At 40.5% G+C, this 18109-nt stretch overlaps 1 protein-coding gene across 1 annotated transcript; it reads right to left on the bottom strand.

The window, feature by feature from the left end:
* Positions 1-390: 390 nt before the first annotated feature.
* SUPT4H1 (SPT4 homolog, DSIF elongation factor subunit) lies at positions 391-16559 on the bottom strand. Its single transcript, XM_070735059.1, has 5 exons — positions 16412-16559; positions 12744-12850; positions 6939-6994; positions 2320-2373; positions 391-712 (listed from the first exon to the last, which is right to left on the bottom strand). Exons 1-5 carry the CDS (start codon positions 16478-16480, stop codon positions 645-647), a joined length of 354 nt encoding a protein of 117 aa, XP_070591160.1. The 5' UTR covers positions 16481-16559; the 3' UTR covers positions 391-644.
* Positions 16560-18109: the final 1550 nt, after the last annotated feature.

Below are 18109 nucleotides of genomic sequence, written 5' to 3'. Positions count from 1 at the left end.
TTAGGAATCTGGATAGGTCAACCGTAGATAATCTAAGGGTAAAGTGTTGGGGGTTTGGGGATGACACTATGGAGTCCGGTAATGAGTTCCACGCTTCGACAACTCGGTTCCTGAAGTCATATTTTTTATAGTCAAGTTTGGAGCGGTTAATATTAAGTTTAAATCTGTTGTGTGCTCTTGTGTTGTTGTGGTTGAAGCTGAAGTAGTCACCGACAGGCAGGACGTTGCAGCATATGATCTTGTGGGCAATACTTAGATCTTGTTTAAGGCGTCTTAGTTCTAGGCTTTCTAGGACCAGGATTGAAAGTCTAGTCTTATAGGGTATTTCAGAGAAAATCCTACAAATTGAGATCAGGCAGACTAGAACACCAGCAAAAACCAAAGCACAGATTTCTGATGCTATGACCACATTTATTAAAAATGGTTAAGAGAAATCAGAAACATTTGGGAATTACTGGCTCCTGTTCCTTAAGTCTTTCAGGAAACCCCCCACCCCTTCATATCTAGCTCAAAGCCAGAAAAATGGAGCCGCTAATAGGCAGCTTTTGAGTTCTTATTAAAAACCCGATCCATGTAGATTGTCCTCCATATCTTTATGGCAGTATTTACAAGAAAAGGAAGCTGGAAAGACTTTTGAGGAATGTTTAGGTCTTTATGGCTGTATCCCGAGATTTGTAGACCACTCCACGGCTCTTCAACTCCCGTACGATGCCTGCAACAACAACAAAAATATGAATTAATTTAAAGAACATGGATGAAATATAGTTAATCCTTGCTCACCACCCACTTGTTCAGTGATCATTCAAAGTTATAATGGTGCTAAAAATGAAGAGCTATGATTGGTCCTTGAAGCTATGGTCCTCGCAGTCTCTTTGGCTCAAGAGTAAAGAGGGTACAAGTTTCTATTGTAATTGTTGGATTTTTTAGAAATGAGAAAAGATCTCCAAATCCTAGTCCTCCTGAAGAGGATCTTGTAGATCAGGCATCCCAAACACCTGGGCCGTGGTCTGTTTGGAACCGGGCCACACAAACAGCAGGTCAGCACAAGTGGGTGTACAGCAGTGATGGGCTCCTATGGGTACAGTCAGTTACGCAGAACGAGTAGAAAAATTTTGATTTTTTTTTTTTCTTTTTTCCCCTTCTGGGCTCTGAGTATGTTTTCCCTATCGCAATAAATGAGGTTGAATGTGTATAATTTTAGAAGAGCTGTGAGTGGGTGTGTTGTGTACATAAACAAACAGTTTATATAGTAAATATTGTATATTTTTGTGTGCCTGGGTGTAATAGGTATGTACACATATGGCATATATACATAGAATTAAATACTATATTTTGGATGTTCAGTAATAGTAAATAGAGAGGGAAATTGTATCTCTTTGAGGCGAGGAGAGGCCAGGCACCCTAACCCTAACCCTTGACATGAGTGATGTCAAGTTGGCCACCTTTAAGCCACCCCCGGTCACAGGATTGTCAAGCCACTCCCACCTGGGCACATGACCAGGAAGCCACACCCACAAAATAAGCCACAGTAAAAAAAATTGTAGCCCTTCACTGGTGGACAGTCTGACTTGCACAATTCAATTCAATTCAATTTCTAAGATTTGTATGCCGCCCCTCTCTGAAGACTCGGGGCAGCTCACAACAGTAATAAAAACAGTATAACAATGGAACAAATGTAATAATAAAATATATAAAGACCTCAACAATTAAAAACCATACAGCACATACACATCAAACATGAAATATAATAAGCCTGGGGGAGATGTCTTAGTTCCCCCATGCCTGGCGATATAGGTGGGTCTTAAGTAACTTGCGAAAGACAAGGAGGGTGGGGGCCGTTCTAATCTCCGGGGGAAGTTGATTCCAGAGGGCCGGGGCCACCACAGAGAAGGCTCTTCCCCTGGGGCCCGCCAAACGACATTGTTTGGTCAACAGGACCCGGAGAAGGCCAACTCTGTGGGACCTTATCGGCCGCTGGGATTCATGTGGTAGAAGGCGGTTCCGGAGGTATTCTGGTCCAATGCCATGTAGGGCTTTAAAGGTCATTACCAACACTTTGAATTGTGACCGGAAACTGATCGGCAGCCAGTGCAAGCTTCAGAGTGTTGTAGAAACATGGGCAGTAGCAGTAGCACATATGTTGCTCAATTTGCACAAGGAGCGGGCTGGCACACACTTGTTCACAGTTCAACTTGCGTGAGTGGTGGGACAGCACGCACCCATGCACCCATTCTGGCCCATTGCTTACGTGGCCCGGTTCCCCTCTTCCCTCCCTGGGCGGTCAAGCCATAAAGATGGGCTATTGCTGCTGTAGATTACCTTGTGGCAGACGGCCAGTCACCGACACAGCATACACGCCTGGCTTGAAATTACCTAAGAAGGTAGGAACAAATGCAAATTATGACCGCTGAGGATTACAATATAAAATAATACTTTTACAAGTAATTCAAGAAGGCAAATATATCCAACACACCTTCCTCCTCCTATTTCCCCACAACAATCCTGGGAGGTAGGTTGAGTTACGAGAAAATGACTGGCCCAAAGCTTCTCAGCTGGCTTTCATGGTTACAGCCAGATTTGAACTCAGGGTCTTCTGATTAATAACATGGTTTAAATAATATTACTCTCAGGAAGGGGGGTCCATGTTAAATGCTCACTTTTTACCTCAGTCTAAGTTTCTTTAATCAGTTGTCAGAAGGCTTTTATAAGCTTTTGTGTTGTAAAATGCACTGTATTATTTTGATACTTGTACTGCCTAATATTGACTGAAGATAATTAACACTCTAATGTTTATATCAGTGTTTTTCAACCAGGGTTCCGTGAAACCCAAGGGTTCCGCAAGGGCCAGCTAGGAATTTCGTGACTTAATAAGAAAAAAAAATGATTAAAAAAAAAGTTAGGGCAAAACCAACCAGGACCGTATCACTCCTAACCTATGCATGCACACTATGCGGTTATTAGTTGTTGCACTTGTTTACCTTCATACTATTTCCATTGTTAGACCGTACGCTGTCGTACGCATTAATTTTCAATATAGTTTAAATCTAAATGTATTTTTACCGCTAACATAGAAACATAGAAGACTGACAGCAGAAAAAGACCTCGTGATCCATCTAGTCTGCCCTTATACTATTTTTTGTATTTTATCTTAGGACGGATCTATGTTTATCCCAGGCATGTTTAAATTCAGTTACTGTGGATTTACCAACTACGTCTGGTGGAAGTTTGTTCCAAGGATCTACTACTCTTTCAGTAAAATAATATTTTCTCATGTTGCTTTTGATCTTTTCCCCCAACTAACTTCAAATTGTGTCCCCTTGTTCTTGTGTTCACTTTCCTATTAAAAACACTTCCCTCCTGAACCTTATTTAACCCTTTGACATATTTAAATGTTTCGATCATGTCCCCCCTTTTCCTTCTGTCCTCCAGACTATACAGATTGAGTTCATTAAGTCTTTCATGATACGTTTGATGCTTAAGACCTTCCACCATTCTTGTAGCCCGTCTTTGGACCCGTTCAATTTTGTCAATATCTTTTTGTAGGTGAGGTCTCCAGAACTGAACACAGTATTCCAGTTCTGGAGACCTCACCTACAAAAAGATATTGACAAAATTGAACGGGTCCAAAGACGGGCTACAAGAATGGTGGAAGTTCTTAAGCATAAAACAGGGACCGATTTATTAAAAAAAAAGTTAGATGAAGCCGATGTTACTGAGCAATCACCTGATGTTGTATCCGAATCCACAGAGCCGACAGGGCAGAAAATTGATGCTGTCGGTTCTCGTCATAAGATTAGTCAGTACAGTAACAATTATTTAGCTATGGGATTCACTTGGACAGAAGACCCAGACTGTCCATCACCTCTTTGCATTGTTTGTGGGGAACAGCTTGCTAACAATGCCATGGCGCAGGCTAAATTGAAACGACACTTAACTACATTACATCTACATTTTTAGATCGAAAAAAATTGGGGGCTCGCCTTGAAGGGACATAAACGGTACCGGTACATAGTACAGGTTCCGTCAGAAATCTGACGACACCAAAGGGTTCCCCTGAAGAAAAAAGGTTGAAAAACACTGGTTTAGATAAATGTAGACAATTGACAAAATTAGAAACATAGAAGACTGACAGCAGGAAAAGACCTCATGATCCATCTAGTCTGCCCTTATACTATTTTCTATATTTTATCTTACGATGGATATATATTTATCCCAGGCATGTTTAAATTCAGTTACTGTGGATTTACCAACCACGTCTGCTGGAAGTTTGTTCCAAGGATCTACTACTCTTTCAGTAAAATAATATTTTCTCATGTTGCTTCTGATCTTTCCCCCAACTAACTTCAGATTGTGTCCCCTTGTTCTTGTGTTCACTTTCCTATTAAACACACTTCCCTCCTGGACCTTATTTAACCCTTTGACATATTTAAATGTTTCGATCATGTCCTCCCTTTTCCTTCTGTCCTCCAGACTATACAGATTGAGTTCATTAAGTCTTTCCTGATACGTTTTATACCAATGCTGATTACAGAGATATCAATATTAATGAACATAAAAATTATTTATTTACTTATTTACCTACCAACTTATTTATTTATTTGATTTTTTTTCATGCCGCCCTTCTCTTTAGACTCAGGGCGGCTTTCAACATGTTAGCAATAGCCCTTTTTAACAGAGCCAGCATATGGCCCCCACAATCTGGGTCCTCATTTTACCCACCTCGGAAGGATGGAAGGATGAGTCAACCTTGAGCCTGTGATGAGATTTGAACTGCTGACTTGCAGTCGGCTTTAGTGGCCTTCAGTACTGCACTATTACATATTTGCCTATTACAGTACATACAAAATTGATAATGAACATTTAAAAACTGCTTCAAAATGTTCAAAGTATTTGCTGAGCAGTAAATCAGTACAGCATATGGCCTTAAGCTCTTTAGTTAGTATTAAGGTTACATGGTGTTGTTTACTTCGTGTTTTTATGCATGCTAATAAGGAAAAAAAAACAAAGCAAATGACTGAAATACCAGCATGTTAAAAAAGAGACTATTCAATTTCTAAATCACCCCTTTTTGAGCATCTACTAATCTACTATATTTGTAAGCATTTGGCATTCTTAAAAGTCAGGTTACAAATGCTTATACTTGTCATGCTGCATATGTGTAGAAACCATTCTTGCTCAAATTTGTTTAAACTTCCATTTCGTATACATATTGTTAATTTTGCCACTGTTGTATATTCTCCAAGTTTACATTCCCAACTAGCTATTATCAGAATTATTATTTTCTTCAAATATTGAGCAGTATTTATTGTTGCTGTTGTGAGCGATATCATTACATTAAATTCCTTGCACAAAGTTAAGTATTAAATAAAGCCACAAAAAGTTCAAAATTGAACTGAAGGGCAGACTAGATGGACCATGAGGTCTTTTTCTGCCGTCAGTCTTCTATGTTTCTATGAACAAGGGTGTTAGTCCTCAGATTTAATGTTTAACTTAAAAGCATTTCCGGATTGCTTCACTGTAAATACAATTCCAAGGACTGAATTACTATTAATTAAAGTTATTATTTGAGTTATCCTGAGTTCCCCAGAACAAATGCAGATGCAAATAATGCAATTTCCAAATGTAAAATAATGCACTTGGGGAAAAGGAATCCTCAATCTGAGTATTGCATTGGCAGTTCTGTGTTAGCAAAATCTTCAGAAGAGAAGGATTTATGGGTAGTGATTTCTGACAGTCTCAAAATGGGTGAGCAGTGTGGTCGGGCGGTAGGAAAAGCAAGTAGGATGTTTGGGTACATAGCTAGAGGTATAACAAGCAGGAAGAGGGAGATTGTGATCCCCTTATATAGAGTGCTGGTGAGACCACATTTGGAATACTGTGTTCAGTTCTGGAGACCTCACCTACAAAAAGATATTGACAAAATTGAACGGGTCCAAAGACGGGCTACAAGAATGGTGGAAGGTCTTAAGCATAAAACTTATCAGGAAAGACTTAATGAACTCAATCTGTATAGTCTGGATGACAGAAGGAAAAGGGGGGACATGATCGAAACATTTAAATATGTTAAAGGGTTAAATAAGGTTCAGGAGGGAAGTGTTTTTAATAGGAAAGTGAACACAAGAACAAGGGGGCACAATCTGAAGTTAGTTGGGGGAAAGATCAAAAGCAACATGAGAAAATATTATTTTACTGAAACAGTAGTAGATCCTTTTTAACAAACTTCCAGCAGATGTGGTTGGTAAATCCACAGTAACTGAATTTAAACATGCCTGGGATAAACATATATCCATTGTAAGATAAAATACAGGAAATAGTATAAGGGCAGACTAGATGGACCATGAGGTCTTTTTCTGCCATCAGTCTTCTATGTTTCTAATAATGTGTCTACTATCTGTTTTTCAAATAATTTCATTGCTATACTTCCGAATGGACATTTAAGCTTCCAGTGTTCAACTACCCTTTTTAAATGTCATGCTTTTGAGCGGATAGTGAGTGCCACGTTCAAAGAAATCAATTTGATTGATTCTGAAGTGTCCCTTCAAAAAATGTAACTAAAAATCTCCATGGGTTTTGATTTTTTTCCCCTCACAGGTGAAGCATATTCCATGGGCTGATGCTTCACTCTTGGGCCATAATGATGTTTTGTTAATTGTTAGGTTGTTGCGAAGAAACTCACACAACACAAAATTGCTAGCAAATTTCAACTCCTGAAGTTTTAATCTCTGCTGTCAGCAAGGGAGGAACCCCTCTTGCAGAAACCTTCCAACACTGGAAAACATCAGTAATGTGACCTACTTATTCCTGTAGACAGAAATTACCCTTTCGGTAAGCTACTACTTGTCTTTAATTTATTCACCAATCCTTCCCAAAATTGAACGCAGTCATTTGTTTAATACAGTTTAATTGTATAATTAAATATAAGGTAGATGAAAACTTACTGATCCTTTGCCACTTGGAGACCCAGCTGTCCTCAGGACTCATCATTGCAATAATGCTGCAAGACCACAAGAAAAGTCAGAAAATTGAAAAAAGTCAGAGAGAGGGGGTGGGGAGATTTGCTTAGCTAGAAACAGTGGTAATAAAATTTTAAGCCCTCTGGGAAATATGAAGTCAGTTCAAAATTTACAAAATAAAAATGGAGGCTGCACAACAAAAGATGAAATTTGAGGTACTGTAAGAACTATCTCAGGGACCGCCTTCTGCTGCATGAATCCCAGCGACCAGTTAGGTCCCACAGAGTGGATCTTCTCCGGGTCCCGTCAACTAAACAATGTCGCTTGGTGGGACCCAGGGGAAGAGCCTTCTCTGTGGCGGCCCCGGCCCTCTGGAACCAACTCCCCCCAGAGATTAGAATTGCCCCCACTCTCCTTGCCTTTCGTAAGCTACTTAAAACCCACCTCTGCCGCCAGGCATGGGGGAATTGAGATCCTCTTTCCCCCTAGGCCTTTACAATTCTATGGATGGTATGTATGTATGTATTTTTGGTTTTTATATTGATGGGTTTTTAATCGTTTTTAGTATTAGATTACTATTGTACACTGTTTTATTGTTGCTGTTAGCCGCCCCGAGTCTCCGGAGAGGGGCGGCATACAAATCCTATAAATAAATAAACTAGAATGGAGGACTAGAAAGGTGAATGGAAGTGACAGGGTGACAGGAGAAATGAAACAACTAGATGCTGGATCATGACTTTCATGGCATCGGACCAGAATATCTCCGGGACCGCCTTCTGTCGCATGAATCCCAGCGACCAGTCAGGTCCCACAGAGTTGGCCTTCTCTGGGTCCCGTTGACTAAAAAATGTCATTTGGCGAGACCCAGGGGTAGAGCCTTCTCTGTGGCAGCCCCGACCATCTGGAACCAGCTCCCCCCGGTGATCAGAATTGCCCCCACCCTCCTTGCCTTTCGTAAGCTCCTTAAAACCCACCTCTGTCATCAGGCATGGGGGAATTGAGATATTCCCTTCCCCCCCAGGCCTACACAAGTTATGCATGGTATAGTTGTGTGTATGCTTGGTTTTTAATAAGAGTTTCTTAGTTATTTTAATATTAGATTTGTCATATGCTGTTTTATTATTGTTGTTAGCCTCCCCGAGTCTATGGAGAGGGGCGGCATACAAATCTAATAAATAGGTAGGTAGGTAGGTAGGTCGGTCGGTCGATAGATAGATAAAATAAATGACCAATTGCCAGTCCCAAGATACTCCTTAGTAAACTGAGGAACTACTGAAAGAAAAATTCCCAAACAAAGTAGACACAACTGTGTATTGAGGTAAGAGTTCAACAACTGATTTTACAATGAGACCACTGAAGTGACAATTATTCTCTGTGCCTGCAAAGTCCTGTACATCAAACATGTTAAAAATTATCTGGAAGCCTTTTAGAGAAAAATTGGTACAACTGAACTCCTGCAGGGATGCAGGATGAATGTGTCAATCAAATGTCCAGGTTTCATGGCAAGCAATATCTCTTTTATCTGATGTCCACGATAATAAGCAAAGTAATGTTTTCTGCTGTGATCTGGGATTCTTTTGATCTTGTGGGGTGTTGGTTGAGTTTTCTGCAGCAGTCGGAACTCTGCCACATGTCTGTCAATTTAATTTAATTCATTTGACTTCTATGTTGCCCAATCCCATGAGATTCAGAGCAGCTTACAACAATAAACCATACAATATAGTGATACAAAAGTCAGATATAAATAATAGAAACAGGAAAAAACCCATTAGATTAGATTAGATTTATTGGATTTATATGCCGCCCCTCTCCGCAAACTCGGGGCGGCTCACAACAATAGTAAAAACAGTACATAGTAACAAATCCAATGCCCACTAATCTAATTACAATTTAAGTTAAGAAATTCATAAAACAGTCCCAATATATATAAAAAACAGGCACACAGTCAATCAATCAAATGGCAAAACAACATGGGCAAGGGGGAGGTGTTTTAGTTCCCCTATGCCTGACGGCAGAGGTGGGTTTTAAGGAGTTTAGAAAAGGCAGGGAGGGTGGGGGCAATCCTAATCTCAGGGGGGAGCTGGTTCCAGAGGGTTGGAGCCACCACAGAGAAGGCTCTTCCCCTGGGTCCCGCCAGATGACATTGTTTAGTCGACGGGACCCGAAGAAGGCTGACTCTGTGGGACCTAACCGGTCGCTGGGATTCGCGCGGCAGGATGCGGTCCCGAAGATATTCTTATAAAACCCCTGGGGAACTATCCAATCAAACACACATATATACCAAGTCAGTCACAATTCGTCTGTGACTAGATGTTAATGTTCACGGCCCCTAGGCCCGTCGGCAGAGCCAGGTCTTCACGGCCTTTCAGAAGGCCAAGTTTAGGGTGGGAGCAGTGCAGACATTTTTTGGGGGGGTGTAGTTGGTTTTATAAGGTTGGGGAAGCCACAAAGAAGGCCCTCCCTCACGGGCTCGCAAACCTGCATTGCTTAGTCGACGGGACCTGAAGAAGGCCAACCCTGTGTGATCTAATTGGTCTCTGGGAGGTATGCAGCAAGAGTTGGCCCCATAAATAAGTCTGGAGTCCCGTAGATAGTTTGAAGTCCTTGCCTAATTAGACAGGGCATGATAGCTGGCTCCATGAGAAAATAAATTGTTCTCTGAAAAAGCATCTAGTAATACATACTTTCAAAGAAGTAGGGGTGTAGTTTCCTGCTTTCACTTCCCAGTAAAGATTATAAGGCGGCAGTGATCCCCCGCTCGTTGCGAGGGTTCCGTTCCAGGACCCCCCGCAACGAGCGGGTTTTCGCGAAGTAGCGCTGCGGAAGTAAAAACACCATCTGCGCATGTGCAGATGGTGTTTTTACTCCCGCAGCGCTAGCGAGGAGCCGAAGATTGGGGGCGGCGCGGCTGTTTTAAAACGTCGCCGCCGGCATGGGGGGCTTCCTAGCAGCCCCCCAAACCCGGGTTGGGGGTCCGGGGGGTGCTGGCAAGCCCCCACATGCCGGCGGCGACGTTTTAAAACAGCCACGCCGCCCCCAATCTTCGGCTCCTCGCTAGCGGACAGGCAGGCGGCGGACAAGCCGTTCGCTGGCGCTCGGTCTCGCCGCTTTCGAGCTGAGTCCTGAAGCAAATTCGCTTCAGGACTCAGCTCGAAAGCGGCGAGACCGAGCGCCAGTGAACGGCTTGTCCGCGCTCGCTCTCGCCGCTTTCGAGCTGAGTCCTGAAGCGAATTCGCTTCAGGACTCAGCTCGAAAGCGGCGAGAATGAACGGCGTGGGCGGGCGAAGGGCGGGCGGCAGCGAGGAGTTTGCGTGGGCGGTGGGGAAACTCCTTGCTGATGCCCGCTGCTCGCCCTCCCGCCAGCAAGAGGGGGAAGACCCAGGGAAGCCGCCCAGCAGCTGATCTGCCGGGCGCCATCTACGCATGCGTGCCCATAGAAAAAAGGGCACGCATGCGCAGATGGTGTTTTGACTTCCGGGTTGAAAAATCGCAAATTACCCTGTTCGCAATGGTCGGGGACGCAATAACTGGGGGATCACTGTACTAGGGAAGCAGCTACAAAAGATTTTGGACAAAATCAGTTATTTGGAAACTCTCCTTTACACCTGGATATCCAGACCACACGCTCTGTGAACTACAAACGCTCTGTGAACTACAAATACAGAAACATAGAAGACTGATGGCAGAAAAAGACCTCATGGTCCACCTCGTCTACCCTTATACTATTTCCTGTATTTTATCTTACAATGGATATATGTTTATCCCGGGCATGTTTAAATTCAGTTACTGTGGATTTACCAACCACGTCTGCTGGAAGTTTGTTCCAAGGATCTACTACTCTTTCAGTAAAATAATATTTTCTCACGTTGCTTTTGATCTTTCCCCCAACTAACTTCAGATTGTGTCCCCTTGTTCTTGTGTTCACTTTCCTATTAAAAACACTTCCCTCCTGAACCTTATTTAACCCTTTAACATATTTAAATGTTTCGATCATGTCCTCCCTTTTCCTTCTGTCCTCCAGACTATACAGATTGAGTTCATTAAGTCTTTCCTGATACGTTTTATGCTTAAGACCTTCCACCATTCTTGTAGCCCGTCTTTGGACCCGTTCAATTTTGTCAATATCTTTTTGTAGGTGAGGTCTCCAGAACTGAACACAGTATTCCAAATGTGGTCTCACCAGCGCTCCATATAAGGGGATCACAATCTCCCTCTTCCTGCTTGTTATACCTCTAGCTATGCAGCCAAGCATCCTACTTGCTTTTCCTACCGCCCGACCACACTGCTCACCCATTTTGAGACTGTCAGAAATCACTACCCCTAAATCCTACCCCTAAATAAAATATGTTCTTCCAAAAGCTACACAAGGATGAATAAAATGGTAGTTTGGTTTGCAGTAGTACCTTAGTACTCGACTGTTTGTCAGTTCGTCAAATTTGGTACTTGGTGTATTTTGACATGAAAATGTTGTCCCAGTACTCATTGGTTGGTACAAGTCATGCTGTAATAGGATAAGGGGGATGGTTGGGAATGGACAGGAAGTCAGCATAGGAAAAGGGACAGACAGAAAGTCCCTCCCAGCCGAAATAAAGGGCCATGTGGTAAGTCACATGGTTTGTTTGGCACTCATCATTTTTAATACTCATCACACCCTGAGGAACCAATTATTCATGAGTTCCGAGGTACCACTTGAAGTTATTAAGGCCTGAGGCTCAAGAGTTCTACTCCCACTCTAAGCATAAAGCCAGCTGGGTGGACTTGGGTTGGGTTAATCACTTTGTCTCAGCCCTAGAAAAGAGGCGATGGTAAACTATTTCTGCATACCTTGGCAAGAAAACTGCAGTGACCTATCCAGGAAGCCTCAGACACAATTGAATGAAAGAAAAAGAAATGGGAGTGTATTGGACTGACTGTTTATACTTATCTTGACTGATGCTTACTCAAATTATTACTGTAAATGGCTCAGTCTACAGGAATTATTGTTTTGCAAAAAGAGCCATTTGATTTATTTTCTTTTACGGTTTTATTCTTTTGTTATTTTACTGTACTGCTATATTTTAAAAAATTATGCTGATTTTACTGCTAGTACGAATATTTTAAACTATTTTGGTTCTTGAGAAGAGGCAAAAAAAATCTTGAACACCCGGTTCTTATCTAGAAAAGTTCATAATTAGAGCCGTTCTTAGGCAGAAGTACCACTGTACTTCTCTTTTACATTATTGTAACAACAGGCTGGAAGGTCAGTAAACAGGCTTTCAAAAAACATATCAGTTGCATATTATTTTTGAAAATGAAAAGTTCTGCGGAATATTACAATCTAAAAATTTCTAAAACCCCATTATCTTAAAAAACACACTCATCCACATCCATCCAACTAATTCAACCATTCGTGGCTAGAGTTAGCTCTTAACATTCACGGCCCCCATGCCTACCGGCAAAGTTGGGTCTTCAGGGCCTTGTGAAAGGCCAGAAGGGTGGGGGTGGTGCAAATCTCCAGGGGGAGTTGGTTCCAAAAGGCTGAAGCCGCCACAGAGAAGGCTCTTCCCCTAGGCCCCGCCAGACAACATTGCCTGGCCGATGGGACCTGGAGAAAGCCAACCCTGTGGAGCTAACCGGGCGCTGGGATACATGAGACAGAAGGCGGTCCCATAGGTAATCTGGTCTTTAGCCATGTAAGGCTTTAATTATAACTAGCAACAGCAAAAGAATGCTGGATTTCGGTCAAATATCTCACCCTCACCTGAAAACACCCCTGACAGTTATGTGGGGAACTGACACAAGGACACGTACCCATCGAAAGAAGAACTGGTACAATCGTAAACCATTTCACGGTTCCCCTTCATCTGGAGATAGGAGTCACAGTTGTCACAACCATCAAACTCAAACTGGTCAATAGTCTGGTGAAGAAGAAAAAAGTTATAACAGACAAACCAGAAGTACTGCTACTAAAGGACAAGCAAATTTAAATTGCGAGTATCTCCTAAGATTCCAATAGTATATCTTTTTTTATGTATAGTTCTATCTCAAAATATTTTTGCTGCAACTAATTCATATTTAAATTAAACCCAACTTTCCCTTACATTTAACCCTTCAACTTGCTTTTCCTTTGCAACTCCCTTCACATTTTATAACTATGTCAACGATACAATTAGTTTCCTTTCAGATAATAGCAAGCAATTTTCTTCCATTTTTGTTTTGAATAACCATAGTTGTTGGGAAAGACTAAAAATATGACTAGTCAATTAGTACAGCAAGTAAGCAAATATCTGAAGTCGAAGCTTGTGCTCATTGGAAAAAATTAATGCTTTTTAAAAGATTTACTATTACAGGGTTACAATTTTAAATTGTCTTGTAAAATTAAACATGATACAAAGAAATTGAAGTTGTTTTCTTCTTACGCATTTAATTCTACGACTTAAGCCATGGACAAGAAGAAATACAGCTTATTATTAAGATGTATAAGATAGAGTGAAATAGTTTAAAAACAATATAAACATAGAAACTTTGTTCTTTTTTCTTCTTTTTTCATTATAATACGATAAAGTTAGAAGTGTTATTTTTCTTGCATTTTTTATATTTTATCTTTTTGAATAAGTATATGATATTTTATAGATAAAGAAATGTAACTAACATAATTAACATAAAGAATATAGAGTTAAATTTAACAAGGATGTAATGTGCACGCGTGACATTTCTGTATTGATCTGACAACAGTTAGGGTTTTATATTTCTGTACTAGTTAGATTTCTATGACAAGCGGAGCAATGGTAGCTCCTTAAATGTTTAATGTTGTTTGTCTTTGTTTGTCTTTTTTGAAAAATAATAAAAAAATATTTTTTTAAAAAAAGAAATACAGCTTATAAGGATAAAAACAGCCCAGGGAGGTATTGATGTGTGACAAAGTTCTTAACCATGGTGGAACTATGAAACTTCAGGAGCAAATTATGTCTGAATAGTAATATTCCAAGTATCTCTACCACTCTTTAACATGTGGTTTATTAATTTGATTTACATGTGTATTCCAAGTAGTTAGCAGCACTTAACTGAATTAGCTGAATTGGAAAAAGCTAAACTGGTTAGCACTTGGCTGTGAGACCACCAGGAAACCCACACTAGTTTAAAAATGTCTATAAAAAGGCAATGGCAAACCACTTTTGCATTGTTGCTAAGGGAAGTTTAATATAGGGGGAGTTATTCAGATCTATGTTCCGGTTGGTTGAAGAAGGGCAAACTACCCTTTCTACATAAATAATTGCTATAGAATGTTTATTAGAGCAGTGTTTCCCAACCTTGGCAACTTGAAGAGATCTGGACTTCAACTCCCAGAATTCCCCAGCCAGCATTACTGGCTGGGGAATTCTGGGAGTTGAAGTCCAGATCTCTTCAAGTTGCAAAGGTTGGGAAACACTGTATTAGAGGAAGGTTTATGAAGAGTTCCAAAGACAAATCTGGCTTATTACTGTGTAACTCAGGATGCTTTTTAAAAATCATTTCAGCTTACAATCCAAATTGTTACATATATTATCCCAAATGACACATTTCAGTAAAAGCACAATTACACTTATTTGCAAGTAACTAAGAGCAAAAATAAAAGAGTAAAGCAATTAAGAAGCTAAACACATTCAGCAGTGTTCAGAGTAAGCAAGCTAAAATTCTAAGCAAAAACTTTTAGAAAGTATTTATTGAATGGGAGAAAGGGGAGGGGAAAAAGGGAACTACTATTTGTCAACCTGCGAGAGAAAGGAAGTCTGAAGTGTGGGAAGGCTGCCTCAATAAGACATGAATTGGGATGTATGATATGGTATGACTGCATGAATGAAATTTTATATGGTTTTATATGACTGTTACTGTTGTTATTAACTGTTTATGTCGTTTTATTATTTCTACTGTTGAAAGCTGCCCTGATTCCTTCAGGAATGGTTGGCATACAAATCTAAATAATTAATTGAATGAATGAATGAATGAATGAATGAATGAATGAATGAATGAATGAATGAAATAAGCCCCAGATGTTGTGGGAACTACCTCGGACACGTTATACAAAGACGAAAAGGCTCTAATACCTCATCTCTAGTAATAATCCTCATTCACCCATTGAAAGCTTAATAATTAAGAAGATCTACAACTGTGTAGAAATGGACAAACTAACTATAGAATTAAGAAAAACAAAAAGACTCAGAATACTATGAAATATGAGAAAACATGTATCACTGGACTAACTTTAGAAAACAAAAAAAGGGGAAATGAAAAAAAGATATAAAATACTGTAAACATTGAAATTAATGTATTGTACAAATTTATTTTATTTGTTCATTATTTTGATTTTAGGCCTTCCTTCTCCTGAGACTCAGGGTGGCTTACATAAATAAATACATAGAAAAGCACGTCAGAAATTGAAATAGGAAATCAATGTAAATAAGTAGGTGTAGAATCGCTTAAGGGTATATTGTAACGTGGAAAAACTTTGAAAATTAATAAAGAAAATTTTAAAAAGAAAAGGGAAAAAAAGCTCTAATACTGGGAAGGGTAGAAGGCAAAGAGAAGAAGAGGAAGACCAACAGCAAGATGGATGGACTCAGAGTGGCGATGGGTGCTCTGTTTAATGACCAGGTTAGAGACTTGTGGGGTTGCCACAAGTCAAAAAACCACTTGATGGCACATAATTGACTGCAGGAATGGAGGGAAAAGGAACAAGAAACCCTGGTCTGTTCAAAACTATGCAATTGTAAATATATGATGTAATGTATATTATTGAGTAGACGTAATGTAAGAAAATGGATGTAGATCTGTATTAAAATATTGTGATGTTTTAAAATAGAAATGAATAGAAATGAAAAGAATAGAAAAGACAGAATAGAATTTTATTGACTGTGTGATTGGACACACAGGGAATTTGTCTTGGTGCATATGCTCTCAGTGTACATAAAAGAAAATATAGATTTGTCAAGAATCATGTGGTACAACACTTAATGATTGTCATAGGGATCAAATAAGCAATAAAGAAACAATCAATATTAATAAAAATCTTAAGGATACAAGAAAACAAGTTACAGTGATACAGTCATAAGTGGGAGGAAAGGGGTGATAGGAATGATGGGAAAAGTGAAAAACAATAAAAAATCTAATTGAAAGAAAAAAAGAACCCCTGTTCTGTTGGGTGGGAGATTTTCACTGATTGTCACTCAGGACAGCCGAATTTTAACAATCGGATATTTCAAGAGACAACACCATAGAGACCAAACAAGATGACACGGGTCTCCAACCTTGGCCACTTTAACTCTTTAAGGCTTTGCTGGCTAGGAATTCTGGGAGTTGAAGTCCACAAGTCTTAAAGTCGTCAAGGTTTGCAGACCCCCCTGGACTAGGAAACTCGTCCCCGACACACAACCTAGAAATATATCGAGCGAACTACAATTTAAAAAGAGAGGAATTTCCGCTCCGCTAAACGGAAGGCACACCTTGACCAACGAGCACAGCAAGCAAGCCCTCAAGTGCCGCAGATCCTTAGGAACCGTATCCAACGCCATGACCACCACCAACCGGCAGCATACACCTAAGGGAAAAAAAGAAGACACCCGAACACACGTCACTTCCCTCGCCGAAAGGCATTCCCACCATAGTCCTCAGTGCCGCTCTGGGAGTCCTCTCGTTGCAACTCGAGAGGCACATGCGCACAACTGCCTGCGAGAAATTGGCGTCATTCACAGCAATGGCGCGTTGCCTTATTCGATGCTGTTTTGTGCGCAAGCGCCTAAATGGCGCCTGAGCTCCGCCTCTAGAAACCGAACGATGGTTTTACAGATTGTAGTCACGCGAGGTTTCGAGAACTGAAAAGGCCTTGGCGCCTAATTCGAACCTACCTTTACAGTTATGTACTGAATAGTCGAATTCTTTTTTTTCCTCTGGCGAATGTACACAAGGACTGAAGTGTTCTGAAATGGTATAGGTTCTCCTATTTCAAGATCCCTTCCAGCTCTATTTTATTCTAAATATTTTAAATTCTATTTTATCTATCGCTTAAATCAGGGGTTTCCAACCTTGGCGACTTTAAGCCTAGGGACTTCAATTGCCAGAATGCCCCAGTTGGCTAGTGGAATTCTGGGAGTTGAAGTCTGCTAGTCTTAAAGATGACAAGGTTGGAGACCCCTGTCTTATATTATTCAAAATTAACTTTGGTATTAGGTAACCCATTTTTTCCCTAAAAATATGCAATCCTAAAAAAATATTTGATAGCAATTAATGCCGTTAAAGTACATTAAATATAACATTATCCTGGTTAAGTCTGCCTGTCCTGTAAAAAAAAGAAATTACAAGAAGCCCTGCTGAGAATCCTTTCTTCCAAAATGAGAATGATACGGATGAAAGAGACCTTGAAGAGTCTTCTAGTCTAACCCCTAGCCCAAGGCGTAACAGGGATAGAATCAAGATCACGTGAAGTGCTAATACCACTTTATAATGCCTTGATAAAGTCACACTTGGAATACTGCATTCAGTTTTGGTCGCCACAATGCAAAAAGGATGTTGAGACTAGAAAAAGTGTAAAGAATCGCAACAAAGATCATTAGGGGACTGGAGGCTGAAACATATGAAGAACAGTTGCAGGAGCTAGGCATGGCTAGTTTAATGAAAAGAAGGACCAGGGGAGACATGAAAGCAGTGTTCCAATATCTCAGGGGTTGCCACAAAGAAGGAAGGAGTTCTCCAAAGCACCTGAGGGTAGAACAAGAAGCAATGGGTGGAAGCTGAACAAAGAGAAGCAAGTTAGAACTAAGGAGAAATTTCCTGACAACAATTAATCAGTGGAACAGCTTGCTTACAGATGTTGTGAATGCTTCAACACTGGAAATTTTTAAGATGTTGGATAACCATCTGTCTGAAGTAGTGTAGGGTTTCCTGCCTAAGCAGGGGGGTTGAACTAGAAGACCTCCAAGGTCCCTTCCAATTTTATTGTTATTGTTATCTTGGACAATGGTTGTTCAAGTCTTTTTAAAAAAACACTCCAGGGATGAAGCAACCATGACTCAAGGAGGCAAGCTTGTCTCATTGCTTAATAGTTCTTAATATCAGAATTCATCGGGTTGGACCCGATGACCCTTGAGGTCCCTTCCAACTCTATGATTCTATGATTCCTTATTTTTGCATTGGAGTTCTCTGAC

Source organism: Erythrolamprus reginae, chromosome 1 (genome assembly GCF_031021105.1).
Source record: "Erythrolamprus reginae isolate rEryReg1 chromosome 1, rEryReg1.hap1, whole genome shotgun sequence".
In the NCBI taxonomy this organism is placed as follows: Eukaryota; Metazoa; Chordata; class Lepidosauria; order Squamata; family Dipsadidae; genus Erythrolamprus; species Erythrolamprus reginae.
Note: the sequence above shows the minus strand (reverse complement) of the source record. Positions and strands in the feature narration are given on the sequence as shown.

What these genes read in the sequence shown, in the direction of transcription:
- SUPT4H1 (XM_070735059.1), bottom strand. Translation starts at nt 16,480, where the DNA reads ATGGCGTTGGATACGGTTCCTAAGGATCTGCGGCACTTGAGGGCTTGC. An exon ending in TGCTGTGCTCGTTGGTCAAG is followed by an intron (nt 12,851 to 16,411) that starts GTGTGCCTTCCG and finishes CTTCTTCACCAG; the next exon opens with ACTATTGACCAGTTTGAGTT. An exon ending in CTCCAAGTGGCAAAGGATCA is followed by an intron (nt 2,374 to 6,938) that starts GTAAGTTTTCAT and finishes CTACCTTCTTAG; the next exon opens with GTAATTTCAAGCCAGGCGTG.